General features: G+C 45.0%; 1 protein-coding gene across 2 annotated transcripts in view; it reads left to right on the top strand.

Moving 5' to 3' along the window:
- The window catches only part of n4bp3 (NEDD4 binding protein 3), a 55,273-nt gene extending 29,779 nt beyond the window's left edge, over positions 1 to 25,494 (top strand). The window contains exons 2-10 of one of the 2 annotated variants that reach the window (XM_084331261.1): positions 5,240 to 5,505; positions 7,925 to 8,108; positions 10,880 to 11,092; positions 15,612 to 15,733; positions 15,967 to 16,183; positions 17,225 to 17,317; positions 17,916 to 18,167; positions 21,995 to 22,253; positions 24,319 to 25,494. In XM_084331261.1, coding sequence (XP_084187387.1) covers positions 5,273 to 5,505; positions 7,925 to 8,108; positions 10,880 to 11,092; positions 15,612 to 15,733; positions 15,967 to 16,183; positions 17,225 to 17,317; positions 17,916 to 18,167; positions 21,995 to 22,253; positions 24,319 to 24,695 — 1,950 coding nt within the window. In that variant the 5' untranslated portion in view covers positions 5,240 to 5,272 and the 3' untranslated portion in view covers positions 24,696 to 25,494. The remainder of the gene's footprint in view (positions 1 to 5,239; positions 5,506 to 7,924; positions 8,109 to 10,879; positions 11,093 to 15,611; positions 15,734 to 15,966; positions 16,184 to 17,224; positions 17,318 to 17,915; positions 18,168 to 21,994; positions 22,254 to 24,318) is intronic. The other variant, XM_084331262.1, reaches the window with a different exon arrangement.
- Positions 25,495 to 26,183: the final 689 nt, after the last annotated feature.

Genomic DNA, 26,183 nt, shown 5'->3' on the forward strand with positions numbered 1-26,183 from the left:
TACGTCACAGCCAAGAAAGGGAGCGCTGGATTTGTGAAAAACTCCCTGTTCCTAAACCACACGCTGTCAGTCGTACCACAGTACTGGCAAAACGGGAGGAGGCTATAATAAAAACAAGCGCCCTTCATCCAAATCCACCCACACCGGATTTCTTTTAACCAAAAAATGTATTATATATTATCGGAGCTATCAATAACGTTATCGGGTTTATCGGGATGACGTCATAATTGCTGATATCGGCCCGATAATTATCGTGCATCCCTAACAGTAATGACCCAGTCAGCACCATGACTCCTCATATCCACACAGTAATGACCCAGTCAGCACCATGACTCCTCATATCCACACAGTAATGACCCAGTCAGCCCCCTGACTCCTCATATCCACACAGTAATAATAATAATAATAATAATATCTTAGATTTATATAGCGCCTTTCAGGAGACCCACGGCGCTTAACAGGAGGGGGCAGCTAAGGGACGGTTGATCAGGGAACAAGGTAACAACAAAAACAAAAGGAAAGAAAAGAAAAGGGGGAAATCAGGCAGCATCCTGACTCCTCATATCCACACAGTAATGACCCAGTCAGCACAGCACCCTGACTCCACTAAATGACATCAGATAATAGGCTGTGGACATGCTTGCTCACCAGCCTTGTAACAGAAGTATCACACATTATTATTCACTATATACATCATTAGACTGTGTCCTGTATGTGCTGTACATGTGTTTAGCAGCCAGATGCCTTAGTGGCAGTTTGTTAAGAGGTCACATCCCTCATAATATCGTGATACAATCGATCACGATATTCTAATCGATCGTCTTGAAAACCTTGTTGGTTTCTCAGAACATGTGCTAAGCTGGTTTAAAACATACATCAGAGGGAGGAAATTCTATGTTAAACTAGGAGGCCACATGTCTGAGATATATGACAACAACTATGGAGTTGCACAAGGGAGTTGCTTAGGTCCTTTACTCTTCTCCCTTTACATGTTGTTACCGCTGGGTGATATCATCAGAGAACATAATGTAGGTTTCCATAGCTATGCGGATGATACACAACTGTACATATCTGCTGAACCAAATGATACAGCAATTAACTCCATTACAGACTGCTTACTGGCAATAAATAAATGGATGAGTAAGAACTTCCTGAAACTAAACGAGAACAAAATTGAAATTCTAATTATTGGCCCCAAAACAAAAAAATAAGCGTTAATAAAGAACCTGGGAGGACTAACCCCTTGGATCAAATCTGAGGTCACTAGTCTCGGGGTTATCATAGATTCAGAACTGAACTTCAATTCTCATATTAACAAAGTGACGAAAACATCGTTCTTCCATCTCAGAAATATAGCAAAAGTACGACCATTTATTAATCAAAACGATGCTGAGAAGCTAATTCATGCATTCATATCTAGCCGGTTAGACTACTGTAATGCACTTTTCACGGGTCTCCCTAAGAAAACCACAGAGAGGCTTCAGCTAATCCAAAACTCTGCAGCCCGACTGCTAACTAGAACCAAGAGGAGAGAGCACATTAGCCCAGTCTTAACTGCTTTACACTGGCTTCCTGTAACATTTAGAATAGACTTTAAGGTCCTTCTCCTTACATACAAAGCTCTAAATGGACAGGGACCTAGCTACATTGCCAACACTCTAATAAATTACAGGCCAGCAAGAACACTGCGATCATCAACTGCTGGACTACTAGAGGCTCCCAGAAACAGTCAAAAGAGGATCGGTAATTTACATTTACATTTAGTCATTTAGCTGACGCTTTTATCCAAAGCGACTTACAAGTTCTGTACGACAGGTCATCAGGAAGGTAATGCAGCCTTTATCAACTATGCCCCAAAACTATGGAACAAACTACCCCAAAACATCAGGGAAGCCAACTCACTAGACATCTTCAAAAGACAGCTTAAAACCTATTTCTTTGCTCAGGCATTTAAATTAAACATCAGGGACATCCTGACACAAATTGTACTTACCTGCACTATTCTTACCCTGCCTATTTTTTATACACTTCCTATCAAATTCATGTGTCGGTTCTATGCTAATTTTATCTCACTACCTCCTACTGTATGCACTGTAATTTTAAGAGAACTATTTTATCACACTTTTTACTTCTTACTGATGCACTGTCTGCTCTGTTGTATGTTAAATACCCTGTTGTATGTCTGATCTATTTTATAATTTTTGACTATTTTTAAACTGATTTTAAACTGATCATTTTAAACTATTTTTATTATTTGTATTACTGAATGAAACTGTAAACAGAGAGCCTATTGGGATGCTAGATCCTAATGTGAAACACTGTGATTTACCTTACCTTGAGTTGCTATCTCTATCTTTTTTATGCTCGCTTATGCCTGTATTTTTTACTGTTGTGAAGCACTTTGAACTGCAACTTCTGTATGAAAAGTGCTATACAAATAAAGTTATTATTATTATCCCCTCATCATAAGCATGAGAGGCCCTGTCTGTCTGTCTATCTGTCTGTCTGACTGAGAGGTCTGTCTGTCTGTCTGTCTGGCTGAGAGTTCTGTCTGTCTGTCTGTCTGTCTCTCTGTCTGGCTGGCTGTCTGTCTGTCTGGCTGTCTGTCTCTCTGTCTGTCTGTCTCTCTGTCTGGCTGGCTGGCTGGCTGGCTGTCTGGCTGTCTGTCTGTCTCTCTGTCTGGCTGGCTGGCTGGCTGGCTGGCTGGCTGTCTGTCTGTCTCTCTGTCTGGCTGGCTGGCTGGCTGGCTGTCTGTCTGTCTCTCTGTCTGGCTGGCTGGCTGGCTGGCTGGCTGGCTGTCTGTCTGTCTCTCTGTCTGGCTGGCTGGCTGGCTGGCTGGCTGGCTGTCTGTCTGTCTGGCTGGCTGGCTGGCTGTCTGTCTGTCTCTCTGTCTGGCTGGCTGGCTGGCTGGCTGGCTGGCTGGCTGTCTGTCTGTCTGGCTGGCTGGCTGGCTGGCTGGCTGGCTGGCTGGCTGGCTGTCTGGCTGGCTGGCTGGCTGGCTGGCTGTCTGTCTGTCTGTCTGTGTAAGTGTCTGAGAGGCCTGGTGGAGAGGGCTGGAGCTGCCAGTGTAGAGCTCTCCCTTCATCCTATTTGAAGTGTTTACATAACGGCTCTTGCTGTCAAGGCCAGTGGTGCACAACAAGGCACTTCATATACATATGGATTGTATTAGTAGCAGGAAGGGCCCCCCCCCCCCCCACCAATGCTTTCAGTGTTTGAACTGTGTTTACGTGTTTACTCACATGCTGGCTAGAGACTGAGGTTCATTGATTGAGTCTCGTGTGTCATCAGTTAGCAGCAGCACTGACTTAGTTGGCAAGAAAACGAGCCGTCCTGGGCCTGTGTTGATCAAGCATCTTAACCCTTTCACTGCCACACTACAGACGGTTAACCCTTTACTATCACACTACCGACGGTAACCGTTAACCGGCTGTTGTGTGGCAGTGAAAGGGCTAACCTTCTGTGTATTGTCGTCGCAGTGAAAGGGTTAACCGGTTGGTAGTGTGGCAGTGAGACCACACACAGTAGGTCAAAGCGAGAGGCACATAATGGTCATGTGACCTGAACACTGATTGTAGATCAGTAGAGTAGAACTGTGACTGTTCTGAAGCAGAGACGGAGGAAAACACTACAGACAGAAAGCAGCCAATATTTACACACACATAAGTGCTCTGGGTTTAAACTGTTCACACCTAATCTCTACATCACAATGCTGGTAGGGTTAGAGAGGCTACATTACACACACACACACACACACACACACACACACACACACACACACACACACACACACACACACACACACACGTGCGCGCACACACACACACACACGTGCGCACGCACACACACAGACACACACGCGCACACACAAACACATGCACTCACTCGCTCAAAATAGCCTACCCTGTGTGTGAATGGCAATCATACTTTTATGGTCTAAATGTGAAGTCTGTGTGCACTCTCCCGTGAGTACATTTACTGTTGAAGTACCAGGCGTGTGTGTGTGTGTGTGTGTGTGTGTGTGTGTGTGTGTGTGTGTGTGTGTGTGTGTGTGTGTGTGTGTGTGTGTGTGTGTGTGTGTGTGTGTGTGTGTGTGTGTGTGTGTGTGTGTGTGTGTGTGTGTGTGTGTGTGTGTGTGTGTGTGTGTGTGTGTGTGTGTGTGTGTGTGTGTGTGTGTGTGTGTGTGTGTGTGTGTGTGTGTGTGTGTGTGTGTGTGTGTGTGTGTGTGTTATGGGCTGTGGGTGTTTATGCTTGGGAAGAGCAGCAGGGTCAAAAGGGTGAAATCAATAGAGATCCTTAATGAGGTTGTCTGGAAAGAGGGAGGAGAGGAGTGATGGAAGGAGGTTATTGGGGGGGGGGGGTAGGGTTGGGGTACAGAACTGAGCCGTATGGAGAAGATAGAACAATACAGCCTTTCAGATACTTGTCCTCTTTAAAGCGTGTACAATTTACCCTCTTCCCAAAGCTAGATCCCCCTACAGCAAGCATTCTGCAGGGAAGACGCGTTGTCCAGCCATGTAGACATAGTATAGTATCTGTCCAGCCATGTAGACATAATACAGTATCTGTCCAGCCACATAGACATAATACAGTATCTGTCCAGCCATGTAGACATAATACAGTATCTGTCCAGCCATGTAGACATAATACAGTATCTGTCCAGCCACATAGACATACAGTATCTGTCCAGCCATGTAGACATAATACAGTATCTGTCCAGCCACATAGACATACAGTATCTGTCCAGCCATGTAGACATAATACAGTATCTGTCCAGCCACATAGACATACAGTATCTGTCCAGCCATGTAGACATAATACAGTATCTGTCCAGCCATGTAGACATAATACAGTATCTGTCCAGCCACATAGACATAATACAGTATCTGTCCAGCCACATAGACATACAGTATCTGTCCAGCCACATAGACATAATATAGTATCTGTCCAGCCACATAGACATAATATAGTATCTGTCCAGCCACATAGACATATCTGTCCAGCCACGTAGAATACAGTATTTGTCCAAATCATGTTCGACAAAGGAGACCGTCAAAGAATCATGTTGATAAACAGGAGACATTGATGGTTTATTGCCAAAGAGCACATGGAAGGAAGGATTATATAACAGTCATTCTAGTTGATTGTCAACAGTGTAATTAGGTTTTACACTAACCCTGAGCTCATTCTGTTTACTCCAATCCTCCAGCCTGTTGACTCTCCGTCTCTCTTCACACAGAGATCCTCGCCGGCCCTCCCTGTCCTGTAACCAATGGCAACCTCAGTCCAGACTCTTCCGCTGACCCGTGACCCCAGGAAGAACTTCCGTGACCCCTTCCCGCCCCCGCCCCTATCATCCCGCTGCGGCATGGGAAGCGTAGGCAGTCTGGTGGAGAGGCCGAACGCTGCGCTGTCCAGGGGCAAGGTGGCCATGCCCCAGGCGGGGCCGAGGCAGAAGAAGGTCTTCAACCAGAGGGAACTCCTCAACTACCTCAACATCACCAGGTATTGCACACAAAACGCTGTCTCCATGGTAGAATCAGTAAGGCCTTGTATACTTCAGCTTTAAACATTTGAGGAGCATTTTGGTTCCATTGATTGATTGATTGATTGATTGATTGATTTAATTTGACAAGCTAAATACATATGCACAGCAGACACTGCATAGATTTCTTATCTGCATATAAAGAGAATAAAGCCATTAGATTAAATTAGATTCAAATGTATTGTCATCATACAGTACAAGTACAGTACAACGGAAAGAAGTTCAACCACAGTGCAAATGTAACAGTAAAGTGCAAAATTTGACTAAGTAAAATAGTAATATACAATGTACAGGTGATTAAACTGGAATATATAAATGAGTACTACTGAGTAATAGTGCTAATCAGATGTTTGTACAGCGATACAGGTATAAAGACACTATGGTAGTAAGTCATTCTGGCCAGCAGCGTAACTAGTAAGAGTAGGTAAGGGATATGTACAGATATAGATATAGTATCTACAGATATGTAAAAATTATTATATGTAGGTATATATACAGACAGATGTGGATAGATATATATATATATATACGGTAAGAATACATTTATATACACAGTAGGGCTGCACGATTAATTAAAAAGAAATTGCGATCTCGATTCATAGACCTATGCGATCTCATTTAGAAATTATGACGATTAAAAAATATTTCTTTTTATTATTATAATTTTTTTTTTTTTTTATTACCTTTTTTAAATGATGACGAAATCGTAATCATAAGTGCCCCATAAGAATTGTGTGAGAGAATCGTGATCTCAATTCTTAGAGAGAAAAATCGTGATTCACATTTGAGCAAGAATCGTGCAGCCCTAATACACGGTATATACAGCATTATTGTACATGCTATCATACAGAGTTATATGGTTTATATGCAGGTCTATAGATAGGATTATATGCATATATATATTATATTATTATTATATATTCAGAGAGATATGGATATATCTCACAGTGATTGTGTCAACATTGTACGTTGACAAACCGAGGCCACGGTGTTAGAAACGGTGAACGGTCTCGTATGCCGGTGTGAACAGGGAACTGTTGTCCAAATGTTATCCTCTCCATCCTCTCCATCACATGAGGCATTGTGCAACTGGTCTGGCACTGAAAACAATTAAAGACTTGTCTCTGGGATGATAAATGAAACTGGCAGGTTTATGTTCATATCAACTCACACTGAGATCTGTCCTGTGGGAGTCTACCTATGCCCTGCATGCCCCCTAACTGATGCTGCTTAAAGGAACACGCCAACATTTGGAGAAATTAGCTTACCGTCTTCTCCAGAGAGAGACAAGAAGATAGATACCAGTTTCTTCTCTGTGAGTTCAGTAGAAAGCTATCTGGCTGCACGTTAGCCTAGCTTAGCACAATGAATGGAAGCGGACATGACCGGTTAGCCTAGGCAATGTCCAACTAACACCTCTCCCGAAGGCTAACCGGCACTGTCCGCTTCCATTCTCTCTCTGGAGAAGACAGTAAGCTAATTTCCCCAAAATGTTGGCGTGTTCCTTTAAGGCCAAGCCTTAATTCCTACTAGACACAAAGGGGAGTTGGACCTCCAAACCCAGGCTTGGGCTGTCTTTAGGTTGTTGTCATTATTATTGTTTACCTTCTGATATCACAGGCCTCCTGACATCACAAACCCCCCCCCCTACTATCTACACATCACGCCATTCCTGTGTCTCACATTCCAGTTAGGATCACTGATTGCCCGATTACCTTCACTCCAATACCTTGTCACCGGAATCAGATTCCACCTCAGTCTGCCTTAATCCACGCTCTTTTATACGTAAATAGGAAAGGCCTGGGGCTAATTCATCTGAACATAAGGAGCCTGCTAAAACCACAGAATATGGATCACTAACTTGACATCTCCTTTCAATGAACAGACGGCCACGCTCCCTCAACATACTGAGAGCTGGCTGTGCTCCGAGAGGAGGCACTTAAAACCAATAACAAATCAAATGATACGTCTGAAGCTGAAAAGACGACACTCTTGACATTAACATTCCACGATAAGCTTGTTCTGACTGAATTAAGATCATTTTACTGGTTCTTTAAAATAGAATCCTGTGGGCGCTGAATCTCCACGTTGGTGTTAACCCTTTCACTACCACATGACAAAAGGTTAACCCTTTCACCCCCACACTACAGAAGGTTAACCCTTTCACTACCACACTACAGACGGTTAACCGTCTGTAGTGTGGTAGTGAAAGGGTTAACCGTCTGTAGTGTGGTAGTGAAAGGATTAACCGTCTGTAGTGTGGTAGTGAAAGGGTTAACCTTCTGTAGTGTGGTAGTGAAAGGGTTAAGGCAACGTCGTCGAGCCTAGACCTCGGTCCCCAGAAGTTGTCCCCTAACAGGAGACTTGATCCCGAAACAGGAAGGAGCCTAGAGGGAACCCGGGAGGTGGTGGCAGTGCGAGGGACTTGACCTCTGGCCTTTCGTCGATCAAGAGAGAGCATGGCCACGAGGAGGACAGCATCTACACCAAGGTGTACCACAAGGACGGCACTGAGGTCGACGTGGGCAAGAACTCACTGCCCATCGGTGGCAAGTATGAGAAGGTGAGGTTTCTTTCTGCTCCTGTCTGTTGGCTTTGGACAGATTGACAGAGGGTCTGACCGAATTTAAAGGGGACATATTTGAGTAATTTTCAATATGTTAATATATGTCTTTGATGTTTTTTGCTGAAGAAAACCACTTAGATTATGCATTCTAGCGGCCTCTATACCTCTCTGTTTCAGTCCTGTTCTCATTCTAGCAGCCTCTATACCTCTCTGTTTCAGTCCTGTTCTCATTCTAGCAGCCTCTATACCTCTTTGTTTCAGTCCTGTTCTCATTCTAGCGGCCTCTATACCCCTCTGTTTCAGTCCTGTTCACATTCTAGCCGCCTCTATACCTCTCTGTTTCAGTCCTGTTCTCATTCTAGCCGCCTCTATACCTCTCTGTTTCAGTCCTGTTCTCATTCTAGCAGCCTCTATACCTCTCTGTTTCAGTCCTGTTCTCATTCTAGCCGCCTCTATACCTCTCTGTTTCAGCCCTGTTCTCATTCTAGCAGCCTCTATACCTCTCTGTTTCAGTCCTGTTCTCATTCTAGCCACCTCTATACCTCTCTGTTTCAGTCCTGTTCTCATTCTAGCAGCCTCTATACCTCTCTGTTTCAGTCCTGTTCTCATTCTAGCCACCTCTATACCTCTGTTTCAGTCCTGTTCTCATTCTAGCAGCCTCTATACCCCTCTGTTTCAGTCCTGTTCTCAATGGGCCTGTCACTAACAACCTGCTTTTATCATACAAATACCATAATTATCGTACAGTGCAGTGGTGCGCAAGCATGGAAATTCAGATCCAACTTTCAGACTAGAGGTTTCACATCTAATACTCAAGATCCAGCAATAGTGTAGCAATCGTCTCATTAAAAATGTTGTCAAAAACATATTTTAGGTTAAACTTTAGGTTGAAAAGAGAAGATTTGGGAGCTCCAGTAGCTCACCGCGTACCTCGAACGCTATTTCGGCGTCGGGGACAACCGTGCGCGTCACGGATCTGGGGTAGCGAGTTCGACTCCCGGACAAGCCGTACTTTCTCAGAGTGTCTTTCCCCCCATCTGTACCCCCATTCAACCTGTTTCTGTCGGTCATACTTGACCAGAGAAAAAGCGATAAACGCAAAAAGAACCAGCTGACTGGTCAAAGTTTATAAAAAAAAAAAAAGGAGAAGATTTACACGCAAGCCGCACATTTGATCAAGATAACGATTCTGAATGGCTTGTTTCAAGAGGGAGGGTTCTTGTCACAGCTGAACTGCACAATGCACATATTTAGAAGGTTCTCAGTGTTCCCCTCATTCTGTAAATAAATACAATGCAACACACAGGAAAAGGTCATTTTCACAATAGGTCCCCTTTAAATGAAATAAAACAGAACAGAGTTAGTAGTTAGTTCTCTATAGATAGAGCATCAGTTCCCTATACTTGTCTGATAACACAGTCATGTGTGCGTGCTACAGGGACCACCACCTTACTGGACATGTAATCGAAAGCCTTTCTCTTATTCATACAACAATACCAACGTAAGTCTTTGGGAATGTGCTGGACTCTGGCAGGCAAGAGGAATGACTCTCACATTCACCGGCTATGTGACAGAGGAGAATGAATGACTTCCCTGCAGCCATTGTGTGCTTTTGGTAAATTATATGCAGCTAGGGATTGGCTGAAGGGGATACTTTAAATTGGGCTTCACGCTTCAGGGTGACATATATTACTGGGGGTAAAACACCATGTGTCACTTAAATGGAAACACCCCCATAGTCATCTGTCACCTGGCACAAATCACACTCCTACCAACACGACTTGAGAATCTGGGTTGTTGCTGTGTTGGAATGTATCACAGCACTCAAATCTCACCCCCATCTTGCCTGAATTGATCAGTGCTAAGAACACAGAGTGGGGAAGAGGGTGAAACAGTATTGACAAATAGAAACTTTCAGACCACCGCTGGTTTATGTCTAAGCCGGCTGTGAGTTAGAGTTAGAGTTAGTTGCTGTTTCTCTGTCAGGCTTTGTCTCTCTGAACCAGGACAGTGTTGACACTCTTGTCTCTAAACCAGGACAGTGTTGACTCCTGTCTCTAAACAAGGATAGTGTTGACACTCCTGTCTCTAAACCAGGACAGTGTTGACTCTTGTCTCTAAACCAGGACAGTGCTGACTCCTGTCTCTAAACCAGGACAGTGTTGATGTTCTTGTCTCTAAACCAGGACAGTGTTGATGTTCTTGTCTCTAAACCAGGACAGTGTTGACACTCTTGTCTCTAAACAAGGATAGTGTTGACACTCCTGTCTCTAAACCAGGACAGTGCTGACTCCTGTCTCTAAACCAGGACAGTGTTGACACTCTTGTCTCTAAACCAGGACAGTGTTGACTCTCTTGTCTCTAAACCAGGACAGTGTTGACACTCTTGTCTCTAAACCAGGACAGTGTTGACTCCTGTCTCTAAACAAGGATAGTGTTGACACTCCTGTCTCTAAACCAGGACAGTGTTGACTCTTGTCTCTAAACCAGGACAGTGCTGACTCCTGTCTCTAAACCAGGACAGTGTTGATGTTCTTGTCTCTAAACCAGGACAGTGTTGATGTTCTTGTCTCTAAACCAGGACAGTGTTGACACTCTTGTCTCTAAACAAGGATAGTGTTGACACTCCTGTCTCTAAACCAGGACAGTGCTGACTCCTGTCTCTAAACCAGGACAGTGTTGACACTCTTGTCTCTAAACCAGGACAGTGTTGACTCTCTTGTCTCTAAACCAGGACAGTGTTGACACTCTTGTCTCTCTTCCTCTAGTCTCTTTTCAGGCCATCAGCCTTCAAACCTGTCACCCCCAAGAACTTCACCTCCATGCAGAACCTCTACCCCTCCTCCAAGATGGACGACATGGACCACGGCCTGTCCAACGGACTGCACAGGGCTTACGCCCACGCCCCCAAGGCCGTCTCCACCTCCTCCTCTTCCTCGTCACCTTCGCGCCACGGAGGACCTGCCGCCGGCGGCAATAAGGTGTTTAACCGTCTCGTCCCTACATTACACCATATTAGTGCGGTGGCTTAGCACCAGATTTGAGAAGGATGTGGACGCGCCGGACAAAAGCACCACATTTTTCCCACGTGTTCCTCATCATCATAGCTTTCATTTTGGGGTAGGGGCCATGTTGTCATGATGGATTTCAAGATGGCCGCCATGTAAAATCAAGGTTTTGCCCATTAATAAATATCTTGGTCCATAGCGCGCTCAATATTTGAGCGAACACAAAGGTATTGGTATCCCTGTAAACTAGAGAAGCTAAGCTTTCCATTGGTATTGTTTTCATTAAGCCCAACTGTTGGGAAGGGGGTTTTAATAGGCAATGATTCAAAATTATGTAAAATCTTCGCCTAGAAAAAACTGCCATGCTCATCTTCCAAAAGGTCCCTTGGCTGTTCACATGAATATATCAGAGTGAACATTGGTTCTATAGGTACCAACAAGCCTCTTCTTTCCAGACATACCCACTTTGTCAAACTTGCATGCTATTTGGAGCAATAATCAAGCAGGTTTGTGCATGTGGTACAAATGTGTCGAACATTCTAACAACTGCCAAAAATGTTAATGTTGGGTTAGGGTTTGTTGTTAGAATGTTGAACATAGAAGATACATTTTGGTGTCAAACTATACATTTTCTGGGTCAATAAATGTGTTAATGCTATGAAGAATGTCACCAGATGAATATTTGTACCATTCTAACAACATATTTACATCATTCTTTACTTGTTTAACAGTCAGACATGCATGAATCGAATAGAAATTGTATTAGGATCACTCGTTACATTTATTATTATTATCATAACTCTTTAGCCTGTATAGGCGTATTTAACTGTTATGGAGATATTTTCGCGGGTCTTGTGCAGTGGTCTCGTGCCCGCGAAAATATCAGAATGTTTCATAAAAATTCCTGCGGTATACTGGCCAGCTCTCAGTGCGCGTCTCGTGACAGCTGTCGTGGCTTAGCGCAGCCAGAGGACAGCGCGATAAGGGACATGTTTAAAAAGGCAAAACATAATATAACAGGTGTCATTACTTTAGTTATCAAAGGTGGAATCTCTGTACATAAGCAATAGGGATGGGTACCGTTCACATTTGAACCGATACGGTACCGGTACCTGTGAATCGATACCGGTACCCAACGGTACCCTTTTTCGGTACTTTAGTCTCTAAAAATTTTATCTACCTACCTCAATCGTAAAAAAAGAAAATCCAAACTTCAAATAACTACACTTTCGACCGTTTTCGGCTTGCCATTGCCCCGACTGCTTTGTTGTTGAATCAAGTCAAATCCTAGGCAAGCGTATTGTAGAGGAGCCAAAGCTATATATTTAGGTTATTGTATTATATGAATGTGTATATGTTTATTTTTATAACCTTACATTGAAACGGCATTAGGAATATTGATTGGATTTAGATAAAGGCATTGAACCGTATTATTTATCATAATAGAACCTTCTAGAACATTTGTGATATAACAGTATGATGTCATAGTCAAACATTCTAGAACATTTGTGATGTCACAGTATGATGTCATAATGGAACATTGTAGAGCATTCGTGATGTCACAGTATGATCTCATAATCAAACATTCTAGAACATTTGTGTATCTATATTCAACAATTCTACACTGCCGGAAATTCAAAAGAAGAAGAAGAAGAAGAGCTCATTGTGCAGCTTGAAACAGTGCTGAGCACTACTGAACAGATAGACTAAACAACATAGATTGAAGCCTGCATTTCTAGACCAGGGTGCCTTGCCTACCGTTTTGCTGTTTATTTACGGCTTTCAGGTGAGGAGGAATTTTCATGTGTCGAGTCGGTGGTGATTTTGGAGACTGGGAAAATACAGTTTTCTTACCTTGTAGTAGTGACGTGAATATTTAGGAAAATAGCTTTAGGATCACTTCTGTAAAGAAAGACTTCGCTGTGGAAGAGAAATAAACCATTTGGATATCTTTGTTTTACACCGGAGCGGCTGTGGACCTTATTTTTCTTTATCAACGAACGTACTACTCACGAGTAAGCAACTTTAACCAGTAGAGTGGAACGTCGGCCCTGATACGTATATTGTGCGTGTGAACGTTGACATGAAAAGAAAAAAAGGTTAAAAAAAATTATAAAAAAGTGCAAAAAAAAAAAACGTTCTTTTACGGTATCTCACGTGAATCGATACTCGGTAGTACCGATGTGTTTCGGTAAGTACCTTTAAAAGTACCGAATTCGGTACCCATCCCTAATAAGCAATGACATTATAGTTTAAAGCTAAACTATACGTTTTTCTCTTGTTAGAAGAGGGATAACTTCTTCAGTTAGATTTGATTTGATCTTTATTTATCTCGAACATTTTCAACCATAAACACACATTTGTAATAACAAAAAATTTATAAAAACTAAATAAAATACAAATACATTTAAATATATCTTCCTATGGAGGGAATAATCAACATAGCTCAAGACAAATGGTTTTGTTCGAGAAGGGACAGAAAGAAGCAAAGCTTATCTGGTCCTGCCCCTTACAATATCATATTAATATGTAATAAGTTATCTATCAATACATAGTTAACTAACGGAATAGATAGTTAACTAATCAAAGTATCAGAATGTTTATAGAAATTCCTGCGGCCTGCGGGCCATCCTCTCAGTCACGACTCATGAGAGCACTCGCAAATTATGCTGCATGCATGCATATCATTGTCAAACGGTGCACGTCTCGAGTCGTGCCACTGTCGGTCGCTTGGTTGACAGTGGCACGCACAAGACCACTGCACAAGACCTGCGAAAATATCAGAATGTTTCATAAAAATTCCCAGCGGTGGCCATACTCTCAGTGCACGTCTCATGACAGCTGTCGGTGGCTATACCGGTCATCAACACCGTAATGACCAAACTACCAGGATATTCTTCATAGCATTAACACATTTATTGACCCAGAAAATGTGTAGTTTGACATAGGGGTGGACGGTATAAACGGTATACAGTATAAACGGTATGAATTTGCGCTATGGTATGGATTTTGACTATACCTTGTAACCGGTAGAGCAGCTCTAAAATAGCAATGACGTCATGTAACCACAGCCAGGGCGCGACTATTTCACTCGTATTTGCCCCTAAAAATAGATAGAATTAGTCATAATAGATGTGCGAACTGGAAAAAGTTATTTAGGAGCACAGAGGCTTCACGCAGTGGGCGTGTCAACGCGCAATTGTCATTTCATAATACACAGACGCAAACTAGCTCTTCCACCCTGCGTTTGAAGGCTGTGTGACAACTTCTCTCGCAAGTCGCGCAGTTTCTATGTGTAATGTAAACTCTGCGACGAGTCCAATGTAATGTAATGTTAACTGTCGATGTACTAGCCTCAGCAAGCTAACGTTAGCTGGCTCCACTATAGCAGCCTGTCGATGTACTAGCCTCAGCAAGCTAACGTTAGCTGGCTCCACTAGCAGCCTGTCGATGTACTAGCCTCAGCAAGCTAACGTTAGCTGGCTCCACTAGCAGCCTGTCGATGTACTAGCCTCAGCAAGCTAACGTTAGCTGGCTCCACTAGCAGCCTGTCGATGTACTAGCCTCAGCAAGCTAACGTTAGCTCCACTCTAGCAGCCTCCTCCCTCCCTCTCTCTCTCTCTGCTAACAATCCTGATTCGATTCTTGAACCTATTTAATTAAAAAGGAAGATATTGAGCTCAGCAGCTGTAACAGAATAACAGTGTTTTACCCCTTCAGAAGCATTTATATAGACATTTTAAGATAAGTTAATATACCGTGATATATACCGTTACCGTCTATGCTTCAAATTATACCGTGATATACATTTTAGACCATACCGTCCAGCCCTAGTTTGACACCAAAATTGATCTTCTATGTTCAACATTCTAACAACAAACCCTAACCCAATGTTCGACATATTTGTACCACATGCACAAACCTGCTTGATTATTGGCCCAAATAGCATGCAAGTTGGACAAAGTGGGTATGTCTGGAAAGAAGAGGCTTGTGGGTACCTATAAACCAATGTTCACTCTGATATATTCATGTGAACAGCCAAGGGACCTTTTGGAAGATGAGCATGGCAGTTTTTTCTAGGCGAAAATGTTACATCATTTTGAATCATTGCCTATTAAAACCCCCTTCCCAACAGTTGGGCTTAATGAAAATGATACCAATGGAAAGCTTAGCTTCTCTAGTTTACAGGGATACCAATACCTTTGTGTTCGCTCAAATATTGAGCGCGCTATGGACCAAGATATTTATTAATGGGCAGAACCTTGATTTTACATGGCAGCCATCTTGAAATCCATCATGATGATGTGGCCCCTACCCTAAAATGAAAGCTATGGTGATGGGGAACACGTGGAAAAAATGTGGTGCTTTTATCCGGCGCGTCCAAATTTTTTTGCTAAGCCACCGCACTAGTCTATTTAACCGCTTGAATTAATCAGTGAACGAGGAATCACGCATTGCCGTGGTGAATAACGGCGTCATTGCCTCCCTGCAGGTCGTCTCGTCTGTGCGCGGGCTGAGCCAGGAGGAGGACAACCTGTCTGACTCGGGTCACAACTCCATGAACAGCCTGCCACCCTACCGGCCGCCCTTCCGCCCACACCTGGCCCACATCAGGTCGGCTTCTGCGTCACTTACTCTTCACTTATCACATCTCCCCCTTTTGCTTTCACATTCAGCATTCAGTGTTTAGGCTAGGATGGGTTTCTTTCCATTTTAACTGAGGTGTTAGTAGTGATGGTGGAAGTGATGTTAACCTTCTCAGGTACTTTTGGAATGTCATCGTTAGACGATCTAACATGCTGCTCTGACAAGACTTTGAATGTGTTTTCTTGTTTTATTTCCTCCAGTGCCTCCATGGGTCAGATCAACACCATTGGCTCACTGGACCGCTCCTCTCTGGGCACGACGGCTGTGGGGCCAGGGGGCGTGGCCATGGCGGAGATGGCCATGTCATGTCGGAGCATGGCCACTCTGAGCCGCCTGACTCCGTATGGAGGGGAAGCCCCGCCCCCGTATGAACTGACACTGTCCCTCTCTGTGGAGGAAGTGGTGAGTGATGGATGGGTAGGTGGATGAATGGATGGGTAGGTGGATGAATGGATGGGTAGATGGATGGATGGATGGCAGGGTTTCCGTTAGTCATCTGTTTTGGCCGGCCAGCGTGGCCAACAGGATTCTAATTTACCAGCCAAATGTAATCTAACGGTCATATCATGTAATACGCGTGCGGCCATAGAGAAATGCATGGAAACATGGTTAGGCCGCGGCTGTACATTGATCCGTTAATGAACAGATAGAAATTTGACAGAGGGTATTACTGTTGTTTATTGTTAAACCTAATGTGATTGGGCTGTTGCAGAAACTACTGTAACGTCAGGAGTCTTCAATAACGTTCAATGGTGATCCATTTTGTGCATAAATTCGTCCTCTGATGTAACATTATCTTTGTTAACGTAACTAGCAAACATAGTGTAGCTCGTCCTGTGTGCTTCATACTTGTTGCCTCGTTGAAAGATCGGATTGTTTGTGGGTTTTTTCTGGTACTGCTGCCTCAACCTTTTCCACGTGTCCCTCATTCATTATTAACATTAGGAGTAACTTCGTATAAAGGGACATCTGTTTACTGTTGTCTACCGCAACCATTGAACTATATACTGTAAAACTGGACCGCAACAGGACTTTGTGATTGTTGTTGAACGTGTGTCTTGCGTGTCACCAGAAGGTGATGTCACTGCCAGAACATGCATGGTCTACTATGCATTCACTCGCCACAGTCAATGTAATATTTAGATTTATTTTACTGTTGTTACAATTTAGTAAATCATTTAGAGTGTGCATGTGTAGCCATTTGGTAAATGGTAAATGGACTGCATTTATATCCAAAGCACTTTACAACTTATGCCTCACATTCACCCATTCACTCACACATTCACACCCCGACAGCGGAGGCAACCATGCTAGGTGCAGTTGCTCAAGGACACTTCAACACACTGCTGGGAGGAGCCAGAATCTAACCAGGAACCTTCTGATTACCAGACGACCGCCCTACCTCCTGAGCCACTGTTGCTCCCATTTCCTGTGTAACACGATGTCTGTTTTATCCAGGTGAGGGACCTGGAGGAACGTCTTGTGGAGAAGGAGCATGAACTGAAACAGATGAGAAGAAACCTGGACGAGAGTGAAGGAGCCATCGCTCAGGTATTATACCTTTTTTTTTGCTTGATTGAAAACTTTATTAACAGATTGCAGAATGGGTACAATACAGTACGGCTCAATACAGGCTGTCTAGTATATCTATCTATCTATCTATCTATCTATCTATCTATCTATCTATCTATCTATCTATCTATCTATCTATCTATCTATCTATCTATCTATCTATCTATCTATCTATCTATCTATCTATCTATCTATCTATCTATCTATCTATCTATCTATCTATCTATATCTATATATTATCTATCTATCTATCTATCTATCTATCTATCTATCTATATATTATCTATCTATCTTTATATATATACTGTATCTATCTATCTATATCTATATATTATCTATCTATCTATCTATCTATCTATCTATCTATCTATCTATCTATCTATCTATCTATCTATCTATCTATCTATCTATCTATCTATCTATCTATCTATCTATCTATCTATCTATCTATCTATCTATATCTATATATTATCTATCTATCTTTATATATATACTGTATCTGTCTGTCTGTCTGTCAACCATCCATCTATCCATCCATCCATCCATATTGTGACCTTTGACCCTGTCTTCCCACCAGGTGTTTGAGGGGAAACAGCGCCTGTGGGAGAAGGAGGTGGAGGAACTGAAGAGGCTGTATGCTGCCAAGCTGCGTCAGGTATCCCAGCATGCTCAGCGCTCCCAGCGCACCCTGGAGCTGCAGCTGTACAAGACGCAGCAGGAGAAGAGCCGCCTGAAGGAGGAGCTGGACGTGCAGAAGAGAGAGAGGAGTCTGGAGGGAGGAGCCAGAGCCCAGGTTACCAGCCCTACTCTAGAGGACACCCAGTGGGAGGTAACGATCTGGAGGCAGAGGGGACAGGTTCTGGAGGCAGAGGGGACAGGGTCTGGAGACAGAGGGGACAGGGTCTGGAGACAGAGGGGACAGGGCTTGGAGACAGAGGGGACAGGGCTTGGAGACAGAGGGGACAGGGCTTGGAGACAGAGGGGACAGGGCTTGGAGACAGAGGGGACAGGGTCTGGAGACAGAGGGGACAGGGCTTGGAGACAGAGGGGACAGGGCTTGGAGACAGAGGGGACAGGGTCTGGAGACAGAGGGGACAGGGTCTGGAGACAGAGGGGACAGGGCTTGGAGACAGAGGGGACAGGGCTTGGAGACAGAGGGGACAGGTTCTGGAGGCAGAGGGGACAGGGTCTGGAGACAGAGGGGACAGGGTCTGGAGACAGAGGGGACAGGGCTTGGAGACAGAGGGGACAGGGTCTGGAGACAGAGGGGACAGGGCTTGGAGACAGAGGGGACAGGGCTTGGAGACAGAGGGGACAGGGTCTGGAGACAGAGGGGACAGGGCTTGGAGACAGAGGGGACAGGGCTTGGAGACAGAGGGGACAGGGTCTGGAGACAGAGGGGACAGGGTCTGGAGACAGAGGGGACAGGGCTTGGAGACAGAGGGGACAGGGCTTGGAGACAGAGGGGACAGGTTCTGGAGGCAGAGGGGACAGGGTCTGGAGACAGAGGGGACAGGGTCTGGAGACAGAGGGGACAGGGCTTTGAGACAGAGGGGACAGGGCTTGGAGACAGAGGGGACAGGGCTTGGAGACAGAGGGGACAGGGTCTGGAGACAGAGGGGACAGGGCTTGGAGACAGAGGGGACAGGGCTTGGAGGCAGAGGGGACAGGGTCTGGAGACAGAGGGGACAGGTTCTGGAGACAGAGGGGACAGGTTCTGGAGACAGAGGGGACAGGGTCTGGAGACAGAGGGGACAGGTTCTGGAGACAGAGGGGACAGGGTCTGGAGACAGAGGGGACAGGGTCTGGAGACAGAGGGGACAGGGTCTGGAGACAGAGGGGACAGGGTCTGGAGACAGAGGGGACAGGGTCTGGAGACAGAGGGAACAGGGTCTGGAGACAGAGGGGACAGGGCGTGGAGACAGAGGGGACAGGGTCCGGAGACAGAGGGGACAGGGTCCGGAGACAGAGGGGACAGGGCTTGGAGACAGAGGGGACAGGGCGTGGAGACAGAGGGGACAGGGCGTGGAGACAGAGGGGACAGGACTTGGAGACAGAGGGGACAGGGCGTGGAGACAGAGGGGACAGGGCGTGGAGACAGAGGGGACAGGGCTTGGAGACAGAGGGGACAGGGTCTGGAGGCAGAGGGGACAGGGTCTGGAGGCAGAGGGGACAGGGCTTGGAGACAGAGGGGACAGGGCTTGGAGACAGAGGGGACAGGGTCTGGAGGCAGAGGGGACAGGGCATTCTTTATTTTTCTTTTCATAAAACTTTGATTACAGATACAAGGTTAGTAAAAACAGACCTGTATTTTTAATTACGAAGGCTTTAGAAAATTCCAGAAAGTGTATCAGAAAGTGTCTTGAGCTGCCTTCATGTGGGCACCTCCCACCTATAGAGCACCTATGGGAGTAGCCTGTGTAAGTGAAACCCTCACTTACTGTAAGAGAAAACTGTTCTCACAGCACCACCCAGGAAGAAGACCTCTGCTGAAGACATTGGGTGTGATTACACTATAATAAACACACACTCTATAATTAAACACAACGACTGCATTTCTCTCATCTACAGTAGTTCAATTGGGAAAGAATGCACTCCAAACATTTACCTGAAGGAAAATGAGATGAGAGTCTGTATTTATTCACAGCTTAACTTTCCTCCACCTCAAGTTTCAAGTTTCTTTAATAGTTGTCATACAGAAGTACAGAATACTTTTATACAAAATGCTTCTTACTGTTGCGCTCCAGAGACTGTGCAAGACAAGATAAGTATGAAATAAAATAACATAGTAAAATTAGAAGTAAAAAAATGAGGTCACAGTGTTCAGTTTAGACATATGTACAATGTTCGATGCAGAATAGACGTAGTTACCATACAATATACAATACTGTGCAGTGTACTAATATACAATACTATATAGTGCAAGGCAGAAATGGAGAAATGGGACGAGGTGCAATTTAGGTACAATTCACAGTAGGTGTACGAGTTGTAGTGCAAATCCTTTATCAATAAATATAAAGTGTAAGTGTGTTTGTGTGATCTAAAGTGTGGAGAGTGGGTGCTGCAGTGTGTTGTTTGTTTGAGTGAGTGTGTGCGTGTGGGTGTGTGTGCTGTGTGCATTTGATGGTTGTTGCATAGTGATTATTGTTCGTTTAGCGGTTATTGTTCGTTTAGCAGCCTGATGGCCTGGGGATAGAAGCTTCTTCTGAGTCTTTCTGTGCTCGCCTTAAGACTCCGGTATCGCTTGCCTGACCGCAGCAGTTCAAAGAGACAGTTGTTCGGGTGGTTCGAGTCCTTAATAATTCTCTTAGCCTTCCCCTTGCACCGCTTGTTGTAAATGTTCTGGAGGGTGGGAAGCCCCCCTCCAATTGTGCGTTCGGCTGAACGTGTCACTCTTTGTAGTCTGCTACGGTCTTGTGCAGTGCTATTCCCAAACCAGGAGGTGATGTTGCCGGTCAGGATGCTCTCTATTGTACATGAGTAGAAGTTCCTAAGGATCTTCTGACTGACTTGGAACTTCCTTAGGCGCCTGAGGAAGTAGAGGCGTTGTCGTGCCTTCTTCACAACACTGTCAATGTGTGTGGTCCATGTCAAGTCCTCGGATATGTGGGCTCCGAGGTACTTGAAACTGTTCACTCTCTCAACCGGTGCCCCGTCGATGCTGAGGGGGCTGTAGTCCTTGACCCCCGACCTCCTGAAGTCCACAATCATCTCTTTTGTTTTGCTGACGTTCAGGGAGAGGCAGTTCTCCTGACACCACTGTGACAGGTTCTCTACCTCTTCCAGGTAGGCCCTTTCGTCGTTGGCAGAGATCAGGCCCACCACTACTGTGTCATCAGCAAATTTGATGATGGTGTTGTTGTTCCGCTGTGCTACGCAGTCATGTGTGTACAGGGAGTAGAGGAGGGGGCTCAGAACACAGCCCTGGGGGGCCCCTATGTTGAGCGTGATGGATGAGGAGGTGCAGTTGCCGGCTCTTACCACCTGGGGTCTGCCCGTCAGGAAGTCCAAGACCCACTGGCAGAGGTCATAGTTCAAGCCCAGGTCCCTGAGCTTGGCTATGAGTTTGGAGGGGACTATGGTATTGAATGCTGAGCTGTAGTCGATGAACAGCATTCTCACATAGTTCCCCTGCCTCTTGTCCAGGTGTGATGCTGCTGTGTGCAGCACATGGGCTATGGCGTCCTCACTATTCCTGCTTCCTGTCTCCTTTTCCTCTGTCTGTCTGTCTGTCTGTCTGTCTGTCTGTCTGTCTGTCTGTCTGTCTGTCTGTCTGTCTGTCTGTCTGTCTGTCTATCTATCTATCTGTCTGTCTGTCTGTCTGTCTGTCTGTCTGTCTATCTATCTGTCTATTTATCTATCTATCTGTCTATCCGTCTGTCTGTCTGTGTCTGTCTGTCTGTCTGTCTGTCTGTCTGTCTGTCTGTCTGTCTGTCTGTCTGTCTGTCTGTCTGTCTGTCTGTCTGTCTGTCTGTCTGTCTATCTATCTGTTTGTCTATCTATCTATCTGTCTATCTATCTATCTATCTGTCTATCCGTCTGTCTGTCTGTCTGTCTGTCTGTCTGTCTGTCTGTCTGTCTGTCTGTCTATCTATCTATCTGTTTGTCTATCTATCTATCTATCTTTTAAACACCACCCTTCTCTCTCCTCCTCAGGTGTGCCAGAAGACAGGGGAGATCTCCTTGCTGAAGCAGCAGCTGAGGGACTCCCAGACGGAGGTGACCCAGAAGTTGAGCGAGATCTTCCTGCTGAAGACCCAGCTCCGAGAGACCCGCACGGAGCTCCACAGCCGGGAGAGCCAGATGGACGCGCTGCAGGTGTCCCTGCAAGGCACGCAGCGCCGCAAGCAGCCCCCGCAGCCCGCCCACGACGAGGGGAGGGGCGCGGAGGAGGGGGCTCCAGCCGGGGCGACAGGTTAGCTCCCATTAATGACTGTACATCTACTGTACATCATCGATATCCTTTTAACCCTTTCATTACCACACTGCCAAAAGGTTAACCCTTTCACTGCGACAATACAGAAGGTTAACCTTTTCACTGCCACACGACAACAGGTTAACCCTTTCACAACCACACTACAGATTAGAATAGAATATAGAATAGAAATACTTGTATTATCCTGTGGGAGATTTGACACTGCAAATCGCTCAACATTAAACATTTAGACAGAACAGGTCACGAATAAGAATAACAAAACAAATCAAATTGCCTAAGATAAGAGTAGAATAAAATAGAATAAAAATGGAATAAAATATACAGTGAATAAATACGGTAAAAATATACTGAGGTCTACAGTAGGTGTAATATTGCACAGTGCTGTTTCAAAAGTAAGAGCCCAGGAAGATGGTAACTGTCACTCTGTGCTCAGTGATGCAGTGAGGCACAGTGGTGCATTGTATAGTCTCATGGCTGTTGGAATGAAGGACTTCCTGTGCCGTTCAGTGGTGCATTTAGGTAGTGTGAGCCTAGCACTGAACATGCTCCTCCTGTCAGCCAAGTCTGCGTATAGTGGGTGGGAGGGGTTTTCCCTGATGGCCTGGAGCTTAGCAAGGCTCCTCCTCTCCGCCACCCTCGCTAGGGAGTCCAGCTCCACCCCAACCACGCTACTGGCCTTCCTGACCAGCTTATCCAGCCTGTTTGTGTCCCCTGCTCTCAGTCCGCTGCCCCAGCAGGTCACAGCGTACAAGAAGGCGCCCGCGCCACCACCGACTCAGAGAACATCCTCAACATCCTTGTACAGACATTGAATGATCTCAGCCTTCTGAGGAAGTAGAGTCGGCTCTGGCCCTTCTTGTACAGTGCCTCTGCGTGTTTTGACCCGTTCAGTTTGTTGTCGATGTGCACACCGAGGTATTTGTACTCCTCAACCATGTCGACTCCCCTGATGGAAACGGGCATCACAGGTGCACTCCTCCTCCTCCCCAGCTCCACCACCAGTTCCCTGGTCTTCGCCACATTTAGCTGCAGGTGGTTTTTATCGCACCATGTGACGAAGACGTTAACCTTCTGTAGTGTGGTAGTGTGGTGTGGTAGTGAAAGGGTTAATATTCTGAATCTTTCAGTGTTTTCCATTTTGGGATAAGCATTGTATCCTTCTGGCAATAACCCTGATAATATCTTATTGCCGTTGTGAGAAACCTGGATGAGATGCCTAGGATCATATGCCCCATTTAACTGTTGGGTGTTACATTAACATTTACATTTGGTCATTTAGCCGACGCTTTTATCCAAAGTAACTTACAAGTTTTGTACAACAAGACAGCAGGAAGGGTATAACTCTATCAGCTGAGTAACAATGTTCATCAAAGTGTCGAGTGCTACAGTGTAGGTTAGTTTATTAGGACAAGTGCATGACAGTAAGGTTAGTTGCATGACAGTAAGGTTAGGTCAGGTGTTGCGGTCCCGTCTAACTAATGTTTCGGTGGCAATACTCACAATATTCATGACACTCACGTTTACAGGTATATAGGTGAACGAGATCAGATAATAAGGTCTCGTCCTGAACTGAGTTTGAGCTGGTATGCTGTGACCATTTCAATATTGGAGCCATTTACAGTTGATATGTGTAGGTTATATCATAGTCTATGTTTTTCGGATCTTGAGAAGAACATGAATTTTGTCGTATTTTTGTTTTATCCGTGTGTGTTTATATCATCGCTGTGCCGTTCCTGTGTCTTGTGTGGTTTCCCGCTTGTGTTCACCGTCTTAACACAAGCGTGAAAAATCCAGAAGTATTTTATTACACTGTAAAAAAACGTATTTTATATGTCTTCACTTTTTGTGCTCATTTTATGCCTGTCTTTTTTCTGTTGTGAAGCACTTTGAGCTGTAGTTTCTGTATGAAAGGTGCTATACAAATAAAGCTTATTATTATATTATTATTATTATTATTATTATTATTATTATTATTATTATTATCATCGTCCGCTGCCCTGTTCCACTTCGGTCCAACCTAACCTGTTCCCAACGCTCCTTCCAGGGGGGTGCGGCGGTCCCACGGAGGAGCGTCTGCGGGCGGAGCTGCTGCTGGAGCGCCGGCAGAGCGAGGCGCAGGCCACGGCCTTCGAGGAGGAGAAGCAGACGTGGCAGAAGGAGAAGGACAAGGTGATCCGCTACCAGAAGGAGCTGCAGGCTGGCTACCTGGAGATGTACCACCGCAGCGAGGAGCTGGAGAAAGAGCTGCACCATCTGAGGGCGGGGAGAGAGAGAGGAGGAGGAGGAGGAGCAGGACGAAGAGACAGCTGGAGTGGAACACTGGAAAGCGACGGGCCGGAGAGAGGAGAAGGAAGAGAGGAAGAGGAGAGACCTTCCTCTGGTCTGCCGTGGATAGAGAGAATCGAGTCCTCTGAGATCTGACTGATGAAGGCTCCATTCCAGTGAGTGTGTCCACACATGCCTTAATATTACGGCTAATATTGGCATATTCCATGGATCACGTTTGGATTTCTCGTAACGGAGATATGAGCTTCCCCGACCTATTGTAAACAGGACACCCAGAGTGACCTCCATATTTCTCCTTCTCACTACCTTGGTGGGCCCAGTTCCGATATGTACAACCAGGACCCTTGCTATCCCTTATCCGTGCACCCTTGTCGATGGACCTGTGCCCTTTGTACTGCACAGACTGGACTGGAAACCCCCACAGGAAAACACTGGCACGACGGACGGATACTGACTGTTGGTACATCTATCTGTGACGAGTGCGAGTGGTTGTCAAACCTGTATAAAACCCTGAAAACGCACTCTCAAATGACTAAGTCTCTTTCGAGAGGTCTGTACAAATTATAATCTATCTGTAAATGGACAAATTGATTTGTTGAATATTGATTGCTATTTTGTTATTGTGTTCGTTATGGGATTAAACCAGGAAGATGTTGGATGGCTGTACACGGTGAAGACTGCTGTCACAGTGGAGTGTCTACTGCAGCCAAAGGATTCAAAGGGATGTTGTGTGTGTGACAGTGGCCCCCACCTGCACCTTTTTAAGGGAACATCCACCCTAAAACAGAATCGACATTGTGTTATTCCAATGATCGTGGACAGTTAAAGGTGCTATCGATCAAATTTGTAGTAATCATTTAAAAAAAAAAGAAAATACTAATAATACATCCATTGGGCTTTTAGAAAGGTGCAGAATAAAAGTATTGCCCCCCCCCCCCCCCCCCCCCAGAATGATTGAATTTATAAAAAATTAAAAATTGCGGATCCAAAATGTATGTTGATGTTTACATGCATGTATCCCCTCCCTACTTCCCATTTCCCCACGTGGAATGCACCTGATTGGATAAATGACATGCTGGTGCTCTAGTGCGACATCTAGTGGCTGAATGTTATCTATAGCACCTTTAAGTCAATATCTATGAAGATAGATAACTGAACCGCCACACTGGAAATCAAGAGCATCAAGTCATGAATTTGTGATGTCATCAAGTGACACCATTATGGCCGAACGACCATCATACCTACACGTTGTTGGCGTCGCCCGACATGTGGTTACATTTCTGTCCAGCTGCATGTAGACCTGGCTGTGGCCTTGGGCTCTAGCGGCACTACCCTTTGAATATATATAATATATAAGTTCCTTTTAGTGACCGACTCTGTGGGCTCATGGTCATTTTGTTTGAGCTATTACATCCAAATGGATTTAATATGAATGCAGTGCTTACAGCTCTGAATCAGTAAAGGTTCCCATATTCCAGTAAAATCACCATGGTTACTGTCATAGTGTCCTCATATCCCAGTAAAATCACCATGGTTACTGTCATAGTGTCCTCATATCCCAGTAAAATCACCATGGTTACTGTCATGGTGTCCTCATATCCCAGTAAATTTACCATGGATACT

This window comes from Notolepis coatsorum, assembly GCF_963971535.1.
Source record: "Notolepis coatsorum genome assembly, chromosome: 16".
NCBI lineage: Eukaryota > Metazoa > Chordata > Actinopteri > Aulopiformes > Paralepididae > Notolepis > Notolepis coatsorum.